Here is a 24123-nt window from a genome sequence, read left to right on the forward strand (position 1 = left end):
AGCAACAGACTATGATTTTGGCTTAAAGTATAAGAGAACATTATATTTGATGTGTCCCATAATTATTGTAGCTATTTAAACAATAATAACGATGAACAGATGTGGATATGGATACGCACAAACAGTTGGGCGGTGTTCACGTAAACGTACAGCTGGTGGCGGTAATTCCACATTCCCATGGCGGGTGACGGTTCATCCATAGGTCAACCACTTTTTTATTATAATAATATCATCATCATCATCATCAATTATGATACATTAACTTAGCTATCTCTAAGCGGGTTAAATAAAGTATTTGGTACAACTATCAATACAAAGACGTAGTAGGTATCGACTCCACTCAGAACAAAAGTGGTTCGCGAAACGAACGGGGTGCATGAGAAGCCGCCCGGGAATGACAGCATGAGTTCGAACACGGCACCTCACAAACAATTCTGGTCTCCTCCTCCCTCCCCTCTTCCTCCCCTTGCCTCCTCCTCCTCTTCCACCTCCTCCACCCACAGACAGACCCTCCCCCCACCCACCTCTTTCACCGACCACCCCCATGTATCTACAAGTCAAAGGCGCCTGCCGCCACAGCCGTTCCTAGGGTACACGGCGAATCGGGGCGCTCGCCCCGGGCCCCGCGCTTTGGGGGGTGGGGGGGGGGCGTGGGGGGAGGGGGGGGGGCGCCGCGCTTCGACGTCACGGTGTCGAGGACAGCACAAGCAAACCTCTCTTTTGATTTTGATTTCGCCTTTGCACGGGCGCCAAACGGGTCAGCAACCAACAGCGTCGTAAAAAAGCCTTTAAATACCCGGTAACATCTCTCGATCGGCACGACGTGGGAGCCGTAGCTCGAACACGTACGTTACAAACTCAATATGAAGTTTCAACCTACGGGTATGATTTTCTTTTATATATATATATATATAAAAAAATGTAACTGACAAGTATACGTCGTCCCTTTCCATATAACAATAGGTACCCGTCTGTGACTGATTAGCTTATTAAATAACCATTGAATTCAATCCAATGCATCACCGTCCTTGTGCGCGCGCGTGCGTCAAGTTCATAGTCTGCGAGCTCCTCTTGCTGCGAACAGAAGTAGCGAGGAGCACGGGGGGGGGGGGGGTGGAGCAGCGGTCCGCACCACTGCGCTCTACATATCAGCCAACCCGATCGCATGAATTCGATTCCTGGCAAGCCACGGATGGACATCAGTGGCGAGTGTTACCTACAAACGATTCTGGTCTCCTCCTCCCTACCCTCTTCCTAACTCCTCCTCCTCTTCTTCCACCTCCTCCACCCACAGACAGACCTTCCCCCCACCCACCTCTTTCACCGACCACCCCCATGTACGCGGAGTTGGCGGTCTTCATCAGGCAGTGGATTGACCAAGGGCGTTATTGTTGGGTTGTTGTTTTTGTTGTTGTTGTTGTTTTTTCGGAGTGTTAACCATGCACGCGATTCGTCGATTATCAACTTCGGACTGCACGTGTGGCGAATCCCACCCCGACACCGATGCGTACGTTCATGTCTATTAAAATCGGAGTTCAATGTGACCCCCCCCCCCCCCACAGCCACTGCTGGCCGCTATACATTCCACTCATCACAATTTGAGTAAGAAACTATATATTATTATTTAACCGATCTGCAACCAGGAATCACGTGGGTGGATCGTCACAGACCTATACAGTACACGTACAGAGGAGCTGCATGGTAAGAAGAAAAAAAACTGAAACGAGATACAATAAAGAATCGTCGATTGGATGTATCCACGGTCCGGCATTGACATTTAATCAGGGTTCCAATGTAGGGGTCCAGAGGTTTGAGTTGCAATCGGTCGATCGTTACACCCCTACTAGAACCATATTATATTATACAAACCCTCAGAACAATGGATTCGACCTCTCATCCAACCTATCCGATTGATTTGCAGGGTGACGGCAAATATCCCCCTTTGCATACTCAATGCCACAACGGCTGCTCGCAACAGCCCGCCGTTCGCCAAGAAAATAAAGCGATCGTGCCACTGGTGCTGGTGCCAAGCTTGGTGCAGCCAATAACAACAAACAACCACCGCTCGCCCTTTTCGCCACCAAGTAACGGCAAACGTCACCACAGCGCTACTACCAGGCAAGGTGAATAACCCACAAAAAATATCTCCCGTATTGCCTTTAACAGACCGTTGGGGCAAGTTCTGTTAGCGAGCACCCTACGAAGGCCTGGCATGGCACGCGAGGGAGGATGGGTGGCCAGCACCACGCGCGACCACCTTTGTCTCCCTGGTTGCAATGTACACACACACACGCACCACGTCTTTCGTTGTAGCCAACTCAAAATGTTTATCCCCCCCCCCCCAACTCCTGAGTTGGTTCCCATTTTTTAATGCCACTCAAAACAAAATGGCGGCCGCCACTATGTAGGAAGGGAGGATTGGATCTATAGGACTAGGCTAGGCCTAACTCCTCAAAATAAAACAAGCATTCGCGAACAACGCACGCAGGGGAATCTCTCTAAAGCTCTCTCTCTCTCTCTGTCTTCATTGCATCTGTAATTATTTATGTTCTACTGCAGTCGGGGCGATGAGACAGACCCTGGGGTAGTCCAGGAGGACCCGGCCTCATCTTGGTGTTGGGCAGTTTGTGGTCTTTCTTCCACTTCATCCTCCGGTTCTGGAACCAAATCTTGACCTGGCGCTCGCTCAGTGCCAGCGAGTGAGCGATCTCCAGGCGGCGCCGCCTCGTGAGGTAGCGGTTGAAGTGGAACTCCTTCTCGAGCTCCAGCACCTGCTGCCGCGTGTAGGCTGTGCGCGCCCGTTTGGTCTCGTGTCCCTGGCTCTCGGAGTCGACTGCGGATGGGTGCGGTTCGGTGGTTGGTGGTGGTGGTGGTGGTCAAGGGATGGTTAATTTGGTGTGCAGCGAGAGAGGTAGTTGTGGATTTGGGTGGTGGTTGAGGGCGGTAGATGGTTGGTTTGGTGGGCAGTGAAAGTGTGGTGGTGATGAGTGGTGGTTGAGGGTGGACAGTGAAGGAGGTAATTCAGGTGGTTGTTTGTGGTTGATTGGTGGTGGTCGTGGTGAGGGAGGTTTAGTTAAAGTTGATTGTCGTGTTTGGTAGATGGTGGTGATTAGTCGTGGTGTTTGGTGATAGTGGTGATGATTATTGATGGTGGTTGGTGGTAATGGTGGTTGGTGGTGTTTGGTAGGGGGTGACGATTCATGGTGGTTGGATGGGGGGTTATCGGTAGGTCGTTGTGGTTGATTGGTGTTTTGGTAGTTTGTGGTGTTTGGTTTGTGGTGGTGGTGAAGGGGGGGGGTTGATGGAGGTAGTTGAGGTGGGGGAGGGAAGCAGAATGGAGGTCATTAAACCCGCACGTGACCTCCACGTGTGCTAGTGGCCACGTGCACACACAGTGCATGTGCATGTATCACACATACAGTATATGGGTATACATGACTTATGTGTACGCATATAAACAAGCATACATACACTTAAATGCATAGGCTTGGCACAAAGGCATGCACAACAAAGACAAAGATCCCCCTGTATGGCGTTCAACAGACTGTCGGAGCAAGTGCTGCTAGCGAGTAGCACTATTGAAGGCAGACACGGCACACGATGGGGTGGGCGGGTGGCCAGTACCACGTCCACCCGGTCCGCCTTTGTCTGCCACGTGGCGATCCTTATTACACCACACCAGGTACTAATTTGAGGACTGAGTCGACCTAGGGGAGGCCATACACACCTACCTGCACATAGTACATAGCACATACACACCGGCCATATGTCCATACATACCTACATGCATGCGCCTGTGATACATGCGCATGCATGTCTGGGTACATGCATATAATACGAAGACCGTACGTATAAAACTACAGGTACTACAAGTACGTGTACTTGTAGATTTATCCATACGTACACGTACATATACTCATCCGTCCACTTGAACACATACCTACTGCACAACAACAACAACCGCCATTCGTCACTGACTGGCGATGACGTCACCACGGCGCCTGTGCCAGGCTAGGTGCACCTACTGCATATACACATACACACGCATTTCTCCGCGCGTATAACCGTATTTAGGTTCACACGAAACATTGGGCTCACAAAATGCACACAGCCGTGCATGTTTATGCCAGACGGATCGCATTAGCGTACGCGCAGAGCCCATACCGTAGGCCACACGTAAACGCGCATACGTAGGTCTTGACGCATATATTTAGGGTACTATTATAAACAAATCCCATGATGAACATCTGTTTTTTAAATATATATAACCAATTGCACACGCTTGAATGAAAAAAAGAAAATGTATAATCGGCGACGGTATCGGGCAATGATCCTTCTGCAGGTATTGGCAGTGGTGCTAGCGTATCACCCTCAAAGCAGCTGCAATAAATAATATACTTAACATGCAAATGCATAAATGAAGTTATTACTGTATAGTGCTTAGTACACATGCATGCATGCATGTACGGATACGTGCATCGCACACAACTGTGTAGACGCGTGTAAGAGACATGTAAACTAATTTTGACTTAAACACAGAATAAAATTAATATATACACATACAGCGAACACAAAGACAAAGATCCCCCGTGTAGCCTTAACAGACTATTGGGGCGAGTGCTGTTCGCGAGCACCTATGAAGGCCGGCACGGCACACGAGGGGGCGGGTGGCCAGCACCACGCCCGGCCGCCTTTGTCTCCCCAGTGGCGACGATTACCCACCGCATTGGGTACTCATTTGAGGCCGAGTTGATCTAGGGGAGGCCCAGCACCGGTTCAGATAATCGTTACCGGTGTTGGCCGTGAGCGCGAATCGAACTCTCCCGTCGCCGGCTTTGTAGCGGCGGCGCGCTAACCGCTGCGCCACCGCTCCTCGTACATTTAAACACACACCCACGCATGCACACACGCACACAACACAAATACATATATCACGTTCAAGCCAGAGCCGCGTGCCATAAATCATTGCAAGTAACGCCACTACACGCGCGCGCGCGCGCGCACGCGCACACACACACACACCCCCAACTTGAATGGTTACCCCGCTCACCACCAGCCTTAGGAGTGTTAGGGTTCGAGTTGGGGTCAGGAACGTAGCGGAAAGAGTGCAGAGGAACGGAGCCGCCCGTCAGTTCCGTCACTTCAAAGCTTTGAAAATATTGGCTCCTAAACGAGTGCAATTAACATTTTATATGGCAATGTTTTTTTTTGTTCTCTTGTAGACTGATGTAGAATTTTGTGAGGAGTTAGCAGGAACCACCATTCCCCTCCACCCCCCTTTCTTCACCGCACTTGCAACCCGCCTACACGGACGTCGAAACATTACCCCGAGAACAACATCATCGCCACGGTGGCCAGGAGATGTCGACTACCTCGCTGGGTGTGCAGGAGGTCGTGGGTACGATCCCGACCCATGACGCCTGCTGCTGTAAATTTGGAGTTTGGGTGAATCTCTCTCCCCGTGGTCACGTGGATTTTTCTCCGCGTCCTCCGGGTTTATCCCCTCCACATTTAGAATCAACGTCGCGCGTTTAAGGTTTTTTTTAGCTGCTATAGATTTCCACGTGATAAGCCACTTCGTTGAGATGTCATTTTGTGGGCAGGTCGCGTCTGAAAAACAAGCTATATAGAGAGCTCAGTGGGGGGCTTACCTGGTAAAATAAAACATATATATACTTGAGTTTAGGAGCAAAGGGATTGCAGAGAACGGGATGTGAACTGGGGGTGCGATAGTTTGGCGACACGGGCGTTAATTCTCGAGGCAATTAGTCACTTGAGCTAATCAATAAAGTGCCCTGGCGGCTACACAAAGACTTTCCTGTTGGCCGGCCGGTGAACTTGCAACGACTTCTCTCTTTTATTTACCAGGGCGAAGCCTCGCACGGTCTGCATAGCCCAGGGGTCGGCAACCTACGGCTCCGGAGCCGCATGCGGCTCTTTACAGGCTGCTTCTTGACGATATGTACGTATGTACAGTATGTACTCAGATGCATTGCGGCTCTTGAAATACTGAATTTTGTACCGAATTGGAAAGAAATGGCTCTTCTTGTTATTTTGGTTGCCGACCCCTGGGATAGCCCAACCTCGTCACGACGGCCCTGCCCCCGCTACACTACATCCGTAGGGGATAAAAAGAGCTTCATAGCTCTACGGATTCCTCCGGTATGAAATCAAGATTCTGATTTTGATTGTGACATCGTGCAACGACGCAATTGAGCGTTGATTAATGGCAAGATTACTGCGTGTGTAAATAGATATAGACCGAATGGACCGACGTTTCGGGCCAGCAAGCAATCGTAGGCATCTGTGCGATTGACAACAATGAGAATGGTCGTGTGAAATTTTGGATTTCGCTCGTTCGAGCGGTAACTCGCACGGCGTGTGCCCCGAGTCGGGGGGGAGGGGTGGGTTGACATTCAAAAGCGCTGCACAGACGGATTCAAGAAAACCAGTCGCTGTGCTGCCATCTCTTGGTGGTCCAAGTCGGTGATTCTAAACGTGCCACGAACCAGGCTCAAAGCCTGCTGAGGTTTTTAATGTGAGATCCGATCAATATGGGCGGGTGCACTGCGGGTGATCTGGTCGCGTAAGATGTATCATGGGTGGTGGTGGTTGTATCGTCGCTGTCAAACCCACACGGTTTAGCCCGCATTCTTGTACGGGGAAATTGAGTTTTCAGCTCCATGCGGCATACAGCCGTTTCAATAGGGGTTAAAAGAAATGTATTGTCAATTTGTTTGTGTTTTTCCCTTGTGATGTGACTTTGCAAGATAAACGTTGAGATTTATAAGAGGCACGGGGTGACCAATAGGGTATGAATTGGTCTTTAATAAGGTAGGGGCACTGACAAGGGGTTGGCAGGTATGTTGTGCCAATAACAATATTACAAGGATAATATCTATACATGTTTATGTACTAAATAAAGCCTGACTGAGCCTTAAGACGATGCACTAAAACGGGGTTTTACTCGCTCTATGGGTTGGTCCGATTTCGTGCTGTAAACATTATATGCGGCCAGCCTATTTCTACCCAAAGTTTGCTGTATTATGCGGTTTCAAGTCACTCCACATGCGGGTATGCGGTCGGACGCGGGACAACATTGTGTGTGTACTGTGTGTGTGTGTACTGTGTGTGTGTGTACTGTGTATACTGTGTGTACTGTGTGTACTGTGCGTGTATACTGTGCGTGTGTGTACTGTGTGTGTACTGTGTGTGTGCTGTGCGCGCTGTTGTGTACTACGTGTGTACTGTGTGTGTGTGCTGTGCGCGCTGTGTGTGTACTGTGTGTGTGTACTGTGTGTGTGGTTTGTGTGTGTACTGCGTGTGTGTACTGTGTGTGTGCTGTGCGCGCTGTGTGTGTGTACTGTGTGTGTGTACTGTGCGCGCTTGCGTGTGCACTGCGTGTGCGCTGTGTGCGTGTACTGTGTGTGTGTACTGCGTGTGTGCTGTGTGTGTGTACTGTGTGTGTACTGTGTGTACTATGTGTGTACTGTGTGTGTACTTCGTGTGTACTGTGTGTGTGTACTGCGTGTGTGTACTGTGTGTGTACTGCGTGTGTTTTCGCTTTGTGGGCCTCTTTTTTTGGAACGCATCTACTACTACCACTACTACCGCATTCGTTCATTCAATTACTCATTCACTCGTTCATTCACTTACTCATTTACTCGTTCATTCACTCGTTCATTGATTCACTCGTTCATTCAATCGTCCATTCACTCACTCGTTCTCTCTGGACAGGCCTCCACTTTTCTGATGATCGTCGGCAACCAAAGTTCTTGGTGTCTGTCGAGGAGTTGTTGGTGGCAAGGGGACTCCGCTAAAACCACGAGGTCCTTGTCCCAACGCAACAGCAGCAGCAACGCGACAATTGCCCAAATCATTGATTGTTATTGTTGATTTTTTTTTAAAAGGTTGGCGATGCCATTGAGGAATTCGTTATCGCACTGGGCAGATATCACCGCGGGCGAAGCGCGTTTGCTTTGGCGTAAATTTGGCCTGCAATGAACGATCAATAACAACGTTGATGGTGATGATGATACTAATTGACGGCTTTACGGTAATAACGCGAGACTGCCTCGCGATCTATTTGAAGGTGCGAGTTCACATCCTGATGGTTTGGGGTGGTGCGGGTTTATACAACTCATCATCTCGATCGGGGGGGGGCGATAAAATAGGTACTAGTTTGTTTTGTTAGTTTTGGGCTCGGGAAAGCCAACAGCGGTTTGTTCTTATGAATGGACACGCACGCCCCCGCCATAGTGATGTGGAATTTAAATTCACAGAGATCGGGGTGGGGGAGATTTGGCGCTACTTGAAGGTAGCCGGTGCAACTTTGATGATTGGCACCAATGGTTGTAGAGGGCACAACGCCGATGCTGATGTAGTTCGCAGGGAAAGGCGACGGTCAGTTAGTTATGTACATTCCCGCGTAATTAGCGTGTCGCTAATTTGCTGGTTGATTGATAGCTAAGTGAACAACACCGATAAGCTTGAAAATCTTTAACGCATATAAATGCACACACACACATACACACGTGTGTGTGTATGTGTGTATTTACACGTGCGTATGCATGTATAGCTATGTATTCGTACTCTTATGTAATACACATGCTTGGGTCTGTGCATATGCCCACATATGCACATGCATATACATATGCAGCCACATAACCATAAACACGGGTATGCATGGATACCGATACATACAGATATGGGTATATATAGAAATAGATGGTTGTGGATATATGCACATGTATAGACACATACAAAGACATTGTATATAATCACTGGTGTGTATTGATACCCATAATATGGGTGTACATATATACATGCAGACGTATGTGTTACATAGGACGATACATGTATGTGATATAAGATAAAATGCACATACATGCACAGATATGTATGCATATAGGGCGATTCAGTGTCCTATATATATAAACCTATGTTTCGAAACATAAAACACAAACAAACCGCTAGAGCATGCATAACGTGCGATCATATAAATATTAGACATTTAAAATAGTATTTTATTATACATACATAATTAAGCAACACAAACACACACGCAAATCAATGCTTACACAACATGCATTACATAACTAAGACACAGCGTTCCGACAGATATTACAATATAGTTGCATTAGACACAATACTGTACATTGACATGCGTAACATATGTGTAAGACGAAGATAGAGACACAATGATAGTGTTTTACACGCTAAACACACAGACGCAACACAATGCGAGCACGTAAACACGCACACCACACATACATACGACAACAACACAACACACACAAACAGGCACAGAGTCAAGACATACACACAACAGACACGAACACACACACAATGACAGATACACATGCATAAGGGACACACACATGCACAGACACATACATACACGCATACACAAACATATACACTGACACACATGCACACACGTGATGCATATGTACATTAACGCAGTACATGAACACACGGACACAAACGCATACAAACACACAGTGCGCACTGACAACACACATGCCAGAGATGGATATACACGCACACAAGGGCACACACACAAATACACACACAAATACACACACAAATACACACACAAATACACACACAAATACACACACAAATACACACACACAAACGCACACGTACATACATGCAACTCCCCAAAACACAAATCGACACGCAAAGACACAACACAGTACACACATACATAGCCACAACACAGACATGCATTACACACAAACAGGCACATACACAACACACAAAGAGACACAAACACGCACTAATAGAAGCATAGAGACATACAGCACACAAATAGGCACGCACACAAGCTCAAAGAGACATAACACACGGACAAATAGACACAGACACGCATTAACACGCACACAAAGAGACACACACACACACACACAACACGCGCACACAAAGAGACACAGACACAAGCTCGAAGAGACATAACGCACACACAAACACACACAAAGACACGCACACACAACACGCGCACACAAAGAGACACAGACACAAGCTCGAAGAGACATAACGCACACACAAACACACACAAAGACACACACACACAACACGCGAACACAAAGAGACACAGACACAAGCTCGAAGAGACATAACGCACACACAAACACACACAAAGACACACACACACAACACGCGCACACAAAGAGACACAGACACAAGCTCGAAGAGACATAACGCACACACAAACACACACAAAGACACACACACACAACACGCGCACACAAAGAGACACAGACACAAGCTCGAAGAGACATAACGCACACACAAACACACACAAAGACACACACACACAACACGCGCCCACAAAGAGACACAGACACAAGCTCGAAGAGACATAACGCACGGACACACGCGCACACAAATAGCCACGTACACACGCGCGCGCGCAAAGATACACACACACAAAGACACACACAGACACACACACACAAATACACACACACAAAGACACACACAGACACACACAAACACAGACACACACACAAAGACACACACACAACACAAATCGTCGTCTCACCCGCGCCTCCACCACCGACATGAATCTTCTTCATCCACGGGTAAACCACGGGGGTCGCCATCCTCTCGGGCGAGTCCCTTCGCCTGCCACCACCACCGCCACCTCCACCTCCTCCTCCTCCTCCACCCTCTCGAGCCCTCATGGCTCCCCGAGTCTCATCCCCTGCGCCCGACTCCCGACCCCGCGGGCTCGAGGAGACCCCCAGAGCCGCTGCAGCAGCAGCCGCCGTTGAAGCGACGACCGCGGCTGCCGATGCCGGAGCGCTCGGGGTCGAGTCGAGGTTAGGGGTCAGACTCGGGCCACGGCTCGTTGGCGGCGGCGGGACGAGGGGTGGCATGACCCCGCTCCTCGGTGGACTCGAGTCCACGACTCCGTCGCAACTTTGGTAGCTGCCCGGTCCGCCCGGCGCGCATTCGAGAACGCGCCTTTCGCTCGCGAAGAAGTCGACGGCGGGTCCCTCCGAGATGTAGCTACTCTGGGAGTATTCCTCGCACGGTGGGAATTTTGGTTCTACGTAGCTCCTGTTCATTAGGTACGAACTCATCATGTTCACTCGGGGGTTAAAGTCGGTTCTTGTCCGCTTGTTCCTTCTCGTCTCGCTCGATTCGATCGCTCGATTCGCTCACTCGCTCGCCCGTCTGTAGCGCTCGCTTTTGTCTGCCTCTTTTCTCTCTCTCTCTCGTCTCTGCCTCTCGACTCCTCGTGCCTCTCTCCGTGTGTGTGTGTGTTCCCTCTCTCGATCCGAACGCCGGTCCTGTTCACACCGGTCCGTTGTTCTGGATCGATGGGTCGTTGGCTGTTGTTGCTGCTGTTGCTGTTGTTGTCGTGAAAGTTGTAGTTGAGAAATCAAACTGTTGTCGTCTCCACGTCGTGGAGGTCTCTCGTCTCGTCTCTCGTCTCTCTCCCGTGCGCGCGTGACAGTCGCTGGCTCGTTCCTGCCTTGCGCGGCGCGTGCGCGCCTCTAAGTTGTTGACACTGCTAATACAAAATGAATTGTTGCTGCTGCGGATGACAATGATGAAGGTGATGATGATGATGATGATAATTATTATATAGTACTGTTTATTAATATAACATGTTTTTTTTTAAATGCACTCTCACTCACACACACTCTCTCTCTCTCTCCCCCTTCTCTCTCCTCTCTTCCCTTCTCCCGACTCGCGACTGCCCCCCCCGGTTCGCTTACATGTGACGAGCGATGGCCAATAGCGAGATGGTGCAAGTGTGGAGGAACAGGGCGAGCTGCAGCCGAGTTTGATGGATGATATAGTGGGGCAATGTTGGGAGAGGGTGGGTGGGTGGGGTGAGGTTGGGTGCGTGTAGGTGGGAGGGTGGGGTGTGTGGGTGGGTGGGGTGGGGTGGGTGAGTGAGTGGGTGAGTTGATGGGTGGGTGGGGCAGTTGGGTGGATGCGTGGGTGGGTGAGTGAGTGGGTGAGCGAATGGGTGAGGCAGTTGGTGAGTTGGTGGATAAGGTGGGCGAGTGAGTGATTTGGTGGATGGCACAGTTGGGGCAATGTTGGGAGAGGGTGGGTGGGGTGAGGTTGGGTGGGTGGGTGTACGTGGGAGGGTAGTGTGGGTGGGTGAGTGGATGGGTGGGTGAGTAAGTGAGCTGGTGGATGGTATAGTGGTGCAACGTTGGGAGAGGATGGGTACGGGTGGGTGGGTGAGTGGATGGGTGGTGGAGTTGGTAGATTGGTGAATGAGTTGGTGGATTGGTGGATGACATAGCAGGCAACGTTGCGAGAGGGTGGATATGGTGGTGTGGGTGGGTGAGTGGATGGGTTGGTAGAGTTGGTGGATGCGTGAATGAGTTGGTGGATTGGTGGATGACATAGCAGTCAACGTTGGGAGAGGGTGGGTGTGGTGAGGTTGGGTGGGTGAGAGGGTGAATGGGTGGGGGAGTTGATGGATGGGTGGGTCAGTGAGTTGGTGGATTGGTGAGTGAGTCTGGCAAGATGGCGAGAGGGTGACTAGAGGTGTGAGTGGAGGATAGGAGGGTGAGCGAGTAGGTTGCTTGGTGGGTAGTTGGGTGAGTTATTGTGTGGATAGTTGGGGGTCAGTGATTGGGTGGGTGGGTAGTTGGGGGTGAGTGATTGGGTGGGTGAGTGGATCAGAGGGAGGGTATAGGTAGGTGGGAGGGTGAGTGGCTGAGTGAATGTGTGGGCGCGTTAGTGGATGGGTGGATGAGTGAGTGAGTGGGAGTGTGTGTGTGTGGGGGGAGCGGTGGTGCAGCGGTTAGCGCGCTGCACTACTAATCCGGGCAGATACCCGAGTTCGAATCCCACTCACGGCCACCATCAGTGGCGATTATCTGAACCGGTCCTGAGCCTCAACGAGTACCTGGTTGCGGTGTCTAAACATCGTCACCGGGGAGACAAAGGCGGCCAAGCGTGACGCTGGCCACTCACCCCCTCGTGTGCCGTTCCGGCCTTCAAAAGTGCTCGCTAACAGCACTCGCCCTGACAGTCTGTTCAAAGGCAATGCGGGGGGGGGGGGGGGGTCGGAGGTATTTTTCTGTGTAAACTTTAATACTTCTACCGGGGCAAAGTGTATAACCGGGAGTGACACACACACACACTCCCACTCAGCCACGGTACACACCCAGTGAAACATACAATCCGCTCAGCACGCGGTGCAACTGACATAACTCGAATCGTATGTTCGACGCAGTCCTCACCCAGCCGTTACCCAATCCTCACCGTCACGCTCACCGCAGCGTACCCCGGGGACCCTGCGTACAACCTCCGGGTGCAATAGGGGCAGCTGCAATAGCGGCAGAAGTAGCAGTAGTGTGAGCAGCAGTTGAAGTTAGCAGCAGCGGTGGCTGTAGTTGCAGGAGTTACACAGCAGGGAGTAGGCATAGCAGTTGTACCAATAGTAACAGCAGCGGTGGTAGTAGCTGCAGTAGTAGCAGCGGCGAATATATGAGTAGGTGTGTGTGTGTCAGGTGTGTGTGTGTGTGTCAGTGAGTAGGTGTGTGTCAGTGAGTAGGTGTGTGTGTGATGTGAGTAGGTGTGTGTGTCAGTGAGTAGGTGTGTATGTGAGTAGGTGTGTGTGTCAGGTGTGTGTGTGTCAGTGAGTAGGTGTGTGTGTGATGTGAGTAGGTGTGTGTCAGTGAGTAGGTGTGTATGTGAGTAGGTGTGTGTCAGGTGTGTGTGTGTGTGTGAGTGAGTAGGTGTGTGTGTGTGTCAGTGAGTAGGTGTGTGTATGTCAATGAGTAGGTGTGTGTGTCAGTGAGTAGGTGTGTGTGTCAGTGAGTAGGTGTGTGTGTCAGTGAGTAGGTGTGTGTGTGTCAGTGAGTAGGTGTGTGTGTGTCACGTGAGTAGGTGTGTGTATGTCAGTGAGTAGGTGTGTGTTTCAGTGAGTAGGTGTGTGTGTCAGTGAGTAGGTGTGTGTGTCAGTGAGTAGATGTGTGTATGATGTGAGTAGGTGTGAGTGTGTCAATGAGTAGATGTGTGTGTGTGTCAGTGAGTAGGTGTGTGCGTGTCAGGTGTGTAGGTGTGTGTGTGTCAGTGAGTAGGTGTGTGTGTTTGTCACGTGAGTAGGTGTGTGTGTGTGTTAGTGAGTAGGTGTGTGTGTGTGTGTGTCAGTGAGTACGTGTGTGTGTATGTCAGTGAGTATGTGTGTGTGTGTGTCAGTGAGTAGGTGTGTGTGTGTGTCAGGGGAGTAGGTGTGTGTGTGTGTGTGTCAGTGTGTAGGTGCGAGTGTGTGTGTCAGGTGTGTGTGTGCAGGTGAGTGTGTGTGTGTGTCAGTGAGTAGGTGTGTGTGTCAGTGAGTATGTGTGTGTGTGTGTGTGTCAAGGGAGTAGGTGTGTGTGTCAGTGTGTAGGTGTGTGTGTGTGTCAGTGTGTAGGTGAGTGTGTGTGTCAGTGAGTAGGTGTGTGTGTGTCAGGTGAGTGTGTGTGTGTCACGTGAGTAGATGTTTGTATGTGTGTGTGTCACGTGAGTAGATGTGTGTGTGTGTGTCAGTGAGTAGGGGTGTGTGTGTGTGTCTATGCATAAACAGAACCCCCCCCTCGCTGTATGCGGGTTCGCTTTGTGCGATGTGGCGCTGCACATGCGCCTAACCTATTTCTACTCAAAATTCGTTCTATGCGCTTTAAATTCACACTTTGCGGTCGGTCGTGGGACAACATTGTGTACTGGATGTGTACTGTGTGTGGGCGTACTGTGTGTGTATTATGTGGACTGTGTGTATGTGTATTGTGTGTGTACTTTGTGTACTGTGTTTAGTAGTGTACTGTGTGTGCAGGGGTGTACTGTGTGTGTACTGTGTGCACGCTGTAATGTGTCATGCGTACTGTGTGTACTGTGTGTGTACTGTGTGTGTCCTGTGTGTGCACGGTGCACTGTGTGTGTACTGTGTGTGTACTGTGTGTGTACTGTGTGTGCACGGTGCACTGTGTGTGTACTGTGTGTGTGCTGTGTGTGTCCTGTGTGTGCACGGTGCACTGTGTGTGTACTGTGTGTGTACTGTGTGTGTACTGTGTGTGCACTGTGTGTGTACTGTGTGTGTCCTGCGTACTGTGTGTGTACTGTGTGTGTACTGTGTGTGCACGGTGCACTGTATGTGTACTGTGTGTGTACTGTGTGTGTCCTGCGTACTTTGTGTGTACTGTGTGTGCACGGTGCACTGTGTGTGTACTGTGTGTGTACTGTGTGTGTACTGTGTGTGCACGGTGCACTGTGTGTGTACTGTGTGTGCACGGTGCCCTGTGTGTGTACTGTGTGTGTACTGTGTGTGTACTGTGTGTGCACGGTGCACTGTGTGTGTACTGTGTGTGTACTGTGTGTGTACTGTGTGTGCACGGTGCACTGTGTGTGTACTGTGTGTGCACGGTGTACTGTGTGTGTACTGTGTGTGCACGGTGCACTGTGTGTGTACTGTGTGTGTCCTGCGTACTGTGTGTGTACTGTGTGTGTACTGTGTGTGTCCTGTGTGCGCTACTCGGCAGCCAGCTGTCTCCTCGTGCGGTTTCGCTTCGTGTGCACCTTTTTCTTTGGAACGCATCTACTACCACGACGACTACCACGGCGTCTACCACGGCGTAGAGCGGGTGACACCTGCAGTGCGAAGTGCGGAAGCATTGGGCTCGACACGAACTCGCTGCCAACATCGGTGACATAAAATCCGAACGAGTCCTGGGCCTCCACTAGATCGACTCGGCCTCGAACGAGTACCCGGCGTGGCGTTGTGTCGACTTCACCACATCAGTCACTGGGGAAGACAAAGACGGCCGGGTGTAGGGTCCTGACCACCCACGCCCCTCGTGTCTTTGTAAGCATTCATTCATACACACCGTGTGTCCACATGTACATCTACCTACAAGTGGCTGTGCTTATGCATATCTTTACGAGAATGTAAATCTATCTATACGTGTGTATGTGTGTATATACACGTGTGTAATTATCTATACGTATCTATGCATATGTCTATACATGTCAGTATGTATATCTGTCATATCTATGGGTGTGTATGGATGTACAGGTGTGTATGTACATCTATCATCTACAGGATGTGTCTGTGTGTATGTTTGCAACTGTGCATTATGCAGTAACCTCCCTTCTGGCGGATGTAATATTGCTTACCTACACACACACAAGGCGCCTTCCCTACTAATTGGGCCTCTGAGACTGGCCTCACAGACTCACTCATACGTCAAACACATCCATATGTTGCTCCTGGTGTCATCTCGGGTTTCTATATAGGCCACACGCACTTACACCAATCACTACGACCACGCTTGCCCGCCGCACAGCTCTGTACATACAGCGGCTAGCGCTGTTAGCGAGCACATATTATACAGGATTTTAAATATCAGTATTACGTGTAAAATTATTTTGTTTCATTATTTTGCAGACGTAAAGAAGAAGCCTGGGAGTTAATGATGAACCGGCAGACGACAATTTTAGCAGCGTGCGAGAGAGCAGTTGAAATTAATTTCAGCAACAATTGTTTAACTAAAGTTCGATTTAAAGCTTTCGTCACTGCAGGGATTCATCTTCTTGGTTCTTTCGGTAAAGTCACGTAGAAGGGAAATAATACAATAATAAAAAAACATAATAAAATAAAACATTATTAAACATAATAAAAGAAAACATGATTTATTATGTTTTATTTTATTATTTTATTATTTCCCTTCTACGTGACTTTACCGAAAGAACCAAGAAAATTGTTTAACTATTTGAACGCAGCGACGCTGCCGCAGATATTTTAACACCCGAACGGCTCCAACTCCGCACCGTGAAATTCGGGCATCGATCTCCCGATTCCTAAAATCGGGAACACCGCGGGGGTGGATGCAGAGGGTCGTGTCGACAGACCTCGCACCGGCTCCATCCCCGACTTGTACTGAGCGAGTCAAGGGGAGAGTGGTCAATGAGGACCTCGAAACTTCGACGAGGAGACGCTGCTCAATTGGTGACCGCGCGACGTTCGCTGCGGCGAATCTTGGTACGGAACTCGCGTCGTTGTTTTTCCACGTTAAGATTCGTTAAGATGCAAGAATTGCACAGCCTAGAGACAATCAAAGCCGCCCTAAAGTCGTCTCGTGCTTTCCTTGAGGAGGGTGATGTCAAATGCCGTCGAAAGAGCACCGATTTGCCAACGCAAACGCAGGCGGTCATTTTACGGGATATTATTTTTCATACGTAATTACATCGAAGCTCCATGAGTTAAATACTTTTCTATCATTTAGAGTTTGTGTTTTTATTTCATATTTCAAAAGTTGTAGGCAAAACAAGTCAGGTAGTTACTTACGGCCCACCCTGTATAAATAGTGCCTATTATAATCCATATGTTGCTGCTGGTGTCATTCCGGGCTTCTGCAAAGGCCACACATAAACCATTCACCACACTTGCCCATCACACAGCTCTGTGCATTTTTGTTTTGGCGCCATGCGCCACTTCTTTTAGTTTTCATTTGGGGCAAGGTCGCTTTTGAAAAAGAGATATACTGTATAGCTTCGTGAGCCTTACCTGGTAAACTAATAAAATAATTAAGTAATGTATAATATTAGGTCGGCCACTGGACTCGAACCGTGAACCTCTGCTGGGCCCTGATGTATCCGTTATTGCAACCCCCCCCCCCCAACTTCCCTCTGCAAGAAGAACACTGTGCGGACGCTTGACAATTTGTTCCAACTGCCACACGAGAGATTGACCCGGCGACCTCTGGATGTCCAGCGCGTTGACCGCAACATCACAGCATCATCCCACAATCATCATACTACTACTACATGAATTAGGAAATAATGTCTGCCTCGAGTTTCCTGGCTGGCTGCTAAATGGGCATCTCTCTACCACCCCAACAGCGACTCTGTTGCGTGTGGCTGCCACAGGGACGTTGCCACCGAGGCTAGCTGGGCGACTGGCTACGCGGAATTTTTTTCCGTGGCACAAACATTTAAGAGTTGAGTTGAAAGGGCGGAAGACGTTCACAAGACGTTTCATGATTATGAAACATCAATGATCGATAAATAATCATTATAATAATAGAGATAGCGACACTGAAGAGGCGGGAATAACAATTAAAATCGCTCCAAGTTTACAACTTGTGCTCTGATTAATGAGATTCTTTCGCGAGAAAATTATTTCAATCCGGTAGAATATAAAAAACACCCTTTACAATGACGTCACGCCGAGGCCCCGCCCACGAACACAATGTGGGGGGGGGGGCATATAAATAAGAGGGCCAGCAGCAAGCTCACCGAGTAGTCTCTCTCGGCTGGTCTTGCTTGAGATGTTGCTGGTAAAGTGTAGCAAGGCTGCCGGCTCGCTCGTCACTGCCGGCCGATATCAACGATGGCCTTAACGGTGAAGGCGTATTTGCTGCGCGAGGATGAGTTTCGTCCGGAGATTCACCGTGTGGCCATTGACGTGGGCATGTTTCAGTAGCTTCATCTACCTCAAGAGGAAAATTGCCCAGGCCTTCCCATCCTTGGCCAGTGCAAACTTCACCAACCATTACAAGGAACCGGAGGATGGCCTCGTCGTATTCCCCGGTGACCAGGAGCTTATGGAAGCTCGGGGTGACCTTTTCGAGGATGTATTCCACGTGTATATCAAACTCAATCGTGGCCAGCACAAGAAAGATACTGGAGGTCATGGTGCACAGGGAGGACCCTGCACTTTACTGTCCGATGTGGGTAGGGCAGCCGCCCCAGGGGGCGTGCAGCGGTAGCATATTAACATAAGGCCATAACCCATAGTTGCTATCGCGTCCACACAAATGTAAAAGCTTCAAATCTAGAATGTAAATGGGTGCACGATACAGCAGGGGACACATGAACCTCTGGCTAGGGGTCCCTGTGTTGGCGACCGAGGAACAAGCGGAATATGGGAGACATGTTTTCGGAGGTCTGACTGTGCGTTTTCCTAAAGTACGAGGTTCAATGTTGATCGAATACGTGGCGGTCCCGAGCAGAAGTATGAAATGCTCGCGCCTAAGCCCGTGGAAACGACCGCTTCTGGCTGGGAGTAATTAAAAGCGAATTAAAAAGATGATTGACAGCAAGCGGTTGAGGGATGCGAGGAGGGGTCTGATGGAGGGCACCCTGGAGATTGGCCGCGTGGACGAACGGGAAGGCGAAGACTTCCGATAGAACTCTCACTCCTTCTGGGTTCTAACTCAACGAGCATCGCCATGCCATGGTAGCAAATCACTCAGCAGTGAATAAAGCGGATATAGTCTGGCATCAGACTGAAGACTACAACTCTGGACCTACAGCTCGTATACTCCACTACAATGCAACCATTATTGAACCCTATGCCTATATGTCTCTTATAAAGAAATGAAATCACTATAAACGATGACCTTCATCAGGTCGAGTCACCCCAGAAAGTGAATTCATGCTCTCGTTTGTTATGCGAGTAGGCCAACTCTCTGAGAGGGCTCGGCTCCCGAACAGGAAAGGCCCCCAAGTTTAGAAAACCCTCCCTGCCGCCAGCAAGGCGTGCGGGGAGGGTCTTCACCCCGAGGAGCAGTGGGAAGGCCGTATAACCTCGGCTAGAAGGGGATATGCGGGGGGGGGGGGGTGTACGCGGGGCACGGTGCAAACTTTAGGCATTGTGCACGCCACGCGCAGATGGCCACCACCGGATACTTTGTATTGTCAACAAAGCGGTTCACCCTCTTATGAGGACGGACCAGGTACGGCCCGATAGAAGTACGCCCCAGCGCCGCCGGAGCTCCCGAAAAGGCGGGGAAAGTGTAGGTTTGCCATGGGCACGAAGCGCCGAGCTGAGGTTGTGTTGACACCACCCCTGTGGAGAGATACACAGATATCGATACCCACCCGTGGGTAAGGTCACATATCGGTAGATACACGCATGGAGATACCCACCTAAGGCGACGGTCGTTTTCGACTCAACGAAGCGGGGTGGACTATTGACTCCAGTGTGAGTTTGCTATGCGCGGAGTGGTTTTCCCAACCGAGGTGTGGGATCATGAGTCTGTGGAGTACGCCGGTGCACTCAGAGAGGGAGGAGTACCCCTCGGGTGGGGGGGGGGGGGGTGGAGCTGCACTCGGGGCGAGTGCGGCTCGGGGATTGCTCCTGCAACCCCTAGCTCTCCCCCACGCTTCGCTTCGGGACTCAGGGACGTGGAGTCGGCCGAGCCGTACGGTGCCGTCAGCCCAGGTTGAGGAAGGCCCAAGGGGTGGGGGCCCACCCCGGGGTCGGGGCCCACCCCCCACCCACCGTGTGAGGGGGGCGAGCCACTGCCAGCGGGCCCCCTGGTCACCAAGCCAGCAACCCCTGCCCGCTCAGGGGACGGGGACTGTCCTCCCACGTGGGAGAGGACACCCAGGAAGTGTGCGAGACTGACCGGGGGCGGTCCAGTTGGGCCCGCTGATCGGCCAGGCAGCATGGCAGAGAATGTAGGCTGGCGCCGGTCCCCAATTCCCCCACCCTGTTCGCGTAGACCTCATGTCGCGTGGCACGTGCCCGCCGTATCCCCATGTTCACTGTGTCCCCCATACCACACATGCCAACCGTGCCCTCTGTGCCCGCCATGCATCTTTAGGAATGGGCTGTCCCATGGGGGTATTTAGCACAAGTGCTGGGACCTCTATGAGCTTTCGGACCTCTACGGATACAAGCTAAAATGTTTGCTGGAGCCACCAGGCTGAAGGACCAGGGGCTGAAGCACACCGAGGAGAGCGGCCAAACCCCGCAGCGGACTTCCTGCAGAACGTCGGAGAAAACATGGCGGCCATGCTGGGCCTGTCTTGGCATCGACGCGAGCGTCGACGTAGAGCACGGTGGGCAACGACGTCGCTGTGGAGGTCGCGCCGGCTTCGGCACTTGGGAGACCAGGGGGGCCGTGCCCAGGGCAGGAGAAGGCCAAGGGAGATAATAAGGAAGATCTCAAGGGGCAGGGGAAAGGGAGAAGAGGCCATGGGGCAGGGTCTGTCCAAGGATGATGAACTCGGGATGGAAACCGAAGAAGTCGCCGACACTGGCAAAGCCACATGCCTGGCTCGGGACTGGCAGACTGGGTAGGGGACAATGGGTGGAGGCGTTGCCATGGCTACAATTTACAGTACCAGAGGCAGTGCGCAGGTGTCTGTGGGAGGGCTGTCCAGCCACACCACAGACGGGTCTCTACGCAGCCCTCTTCGCGTCTTTCGGGGACAACGAGGAGGCGGGATGAGGATTCAGGAGGCGTCGTTGTCATCTTTGTCGCTGTATGCTGGGCCAGGTGAAGTGGCCGGGTGGTGCGTTTGTGAAATCGTTCGTGGTGGCCGCTCACTGCCCTGCCCACTCGAGCCGCCGTCCCCCTGCAGATCCCTGGAGGCCTGGAGGGTATTGGACGATTAACACCACAAGAGACCCATAGATTAACAAAGACACCCATAGATTAACATAGAAACCCATAGATTAACACAGACCCATAGATTAACGAACATAGAGACCCATAGATTAACAAAGACACCCATAGATGAACATAGAGACCCATATATTAACATATAAACCTATATATTGACACCACAGAAACCTATAAACTCACATAGAGATTCCTAGATTAAATTATATACACATATATCCCAGAGCTGTTATCAGCTTTTCGCCTTTGTTTTTCCAGTACCTCAAGTTTAAATACCTCTGCTAAGTCTTCACCCCTCCCCCCACTCCTCACCACCCCTTCCCCCTCCTCACCCCTCCCTCTTCACCACCCCCGCCCCCTTACCAGTCCTCACCATCTTGAGGAATTTCAATTGGAGAAAAGTTAAGACACCAAAAAATCTCCTCTGCGTGAATCGGATGCGAGACAGAGGTTGCGAGTTTTCATTCCGTGTGTTCAATTGCAGCATTGGAAATACTGACCGTGCACAGACTAACGCTGTGGTCCATGAACATGAGCGATTTGACAAAAATAAATAGCCTCTGCGTAAATTGGATGCGAAACACAGGTTGTGAGTTTTCATTCCTTGGGTTCAATAAAAAAAGACACAGAACATAAAAAAACCCTTTCACAATACGTAATATCTTGGCATTTTATTATTCCATACATTTCTTTCATAACTTTTTAATGCTCCGATCACAGGAGGATTGTGAAGATGATCGTCGTCACGTCGACAGCTGTCTCTTAGTTTCTGTTGCCGAGCAACAAGGACGACTTCTCTCCTCGTAATGATACAAAAATATATATCTTCAGAAAATGTCACGAAGATTGTGTTAGGTAACTCCCTTCACGTGGGGGGGAGGGCGTCGAGGGGGAGCGGTACCGTTGCTCGCCAGGGATGAAAAAAAATGGACATGAATCTATCTTCTTGGTTCTTTCGGTAAAGTCACGTAGAATGGAAATAATAAAATAATAAAAATTAAACATAATAAAATAATTCTCACGACGTTTACGCATTTCACAAGTAGTACTAATCGCATATCTGCATTTCCCATAAATATGCTAAATCCCTCTTGATGTGCAAATTATTGTGTCAAGGCGCTCTTCCCCCCTCCATCCCAGCTTAACTAGTACGCTCCAAGCCTGGGGTGTGTCATTCAGACGCTGTCTTCTCGACAGACCTGTTCTCCACCTGAGGACGGCTGCTTACGTTGTGGACCGAAAACGTCGTGAGAACTATTTTATGTAACATTTTTATTATTTTATTATTTCCCTTTCTACGTGACTTTACCGAAAGAACCAAGAAGATGAATCCCTGCAGTCACGAAAACTTTAAATCGAAAATGAATCTATCTGTATCCATCTGTACGGGGCTTGGGGTCGTTACTCCCCTCTCACCCCCCTACCCATCCCCGCGTGCGTGGGTATCCTCCGGGAACTCGATTTTCCTTCCGCCGTGTTTAATAAACAAGTCTTGAAGACAAAACCAAGAATGTATAGCAGGGCCCCCCCCCCCACCTCCTCCTGTCACGGAGTCCGAGGATTCATCAGCGTGGCTTTCCCGGATAAATTATTAATTATTATAACCGCTGCGCCAGAGTCAGCGTAACATAAGTTATGACGCATTTACCCATTACAGCAAACATGCAATTCATCACGCAGAGGATAAGTGAATTCATGTGTGTGTGTGTGAGTGAGATATTAGTATACACGCGTGTGTGTGAGTGTTTGTGTGAGTGTGTGTACGCGTGTGTAGATTCCCGCTCACGACCAAAACTAGTGACAATTATCTGAACCGATCCTGGACCTCGCCTAGGTCGACTCAGTCTCAAATGAGTACCTGGCGCGGTGTGTAAACATCGCCACTTGGGAGACAAAGATGGCCGGGTGTGGTGCTGGCCACCCATCCCTTTGTGTGCCGTTCCGGCCTTCATAGGTGCTCGCTAACAGCACTTGCCCCAACAGTCTGTTGAGGCTATACGGGAGATCTTTGTCTCTATCACGCACAACCCAGTACAATGCTGTGCAAAGCACTTTATGTGAATTGGTGACACAAACACGACCCCGGGTTTTATTTAAGGATGACAAGACGTTTGTCAACTCGCGATACGCGTACGCATGCGTGTGTGTGTGTGTGTGCATGGGAGCGGTGGCGCAGTGGTTAGCGCACTACTCCAACGAACCCTGGCCACCCGAGGTCAAATCCCGCTCACAACCAATCACCTCCCGCTACCCCGCCCCTCTAAGTTCGACTTAGCCTCAGATGAGTAGCCTAACTAGCACAGGTGAGACAAAGGCGGCCGGGCGTGCGGTTGGACAACCTCCGCCTCGCTAACAGCACTTTGCCCAAGTCTATTAAAGGCTATACAGGGCATCTTTGTCGTGTGTGTGTGTGCAATGTGTGTGCGTGAGAAAGCCATTATGGATGTAACGATTATATAGACAAAGCTCTTAATAATTCACAATCGCGCCATACAATATTACAGAGTACAGACGCATACACAAAAACTCACAAACACGCACACAGCAACGTAACAAATAAGACAAATATCGCCCTATAGCCTTAACAGACGGTTGGGGCAAGTGCTGTTAGCGAGCACCTATGAAGGCCGGCACGGCACAGGAGGGGCTGGGTGGCCAGCACCACGCCCGGCCGCCTTTGTCTCCCCAGTGCCGATGTTTACGCACCGCTCCAGGTACTCATTTAAGGCTGAGTCGACCTATGGGA

At 50.2% G+C, this 24123-nt stretch overlaps 2 protein-coding genes across 3 annotated transcripts in view; both read right to left on the reverse strand.

Annotated features, from left to right (window-relative positions):
• Nucleotides 1–24123, reverse strand: part of LOC133349703 (homeobox protein Hox-B3a-like) — a 355311-nt gene that overhangs the window by 192432 nt on the left and 138756 nt on the right. The gene's annotated exons all lie outside the window — the stretch shown is intronic.
• LOC133349702 (homeobox protein Hox-B4-like) lies at nt 905–11795 on the reverse strand. Its single transcript, XM_061563373.1, has 2 exons — nt 10550–11795; nt 905–2833 (listed from the first exon to the last, which is right to left on the reverse strand). Exons 1-2 carry the CDS (start codon nt 11094–11096, stop codon nt 2544–2546), a joined length of 837 nt encoding a protein of 278 aa, XP_061419357.1. The 5' UTR covers nt 11097–11795; the 3' UTR covers nt 905–2543.

The sequence above is a fragment of the Lethenteron reissneri genome, chromosome 31, assembly GCF_015708825.2.
Source record: "Lethenteron reissneri isolate LAM-NWPU_2019-01 chromosome 31, ASM1570882v1, whole genome shotgun sequence".
Classification (NCBI taxonomy): Eukaryota; Metazoa; Chordata; class Hyperoartia; order Petromyzontiformes; family Petromyzontidae; genus Lethenteron; species Lethenteron reissneri.

Coding starts and splice junctions, on each gene's coding strand:
- LOC133349702 (XM_061563373.1), bottom strand. CDS start 11,096: ATGATGAGTTCGTACCTAATGAACAGGAGCTACGTAGAACCAAAATTC. Junction 2,834..10,549: donor TGTCGGTGGTGGAGGCGCGG/GTGAGACGACGA, acceptor ACCCATCCGCAG/TCGACTCCGAGAGCCAGGGA.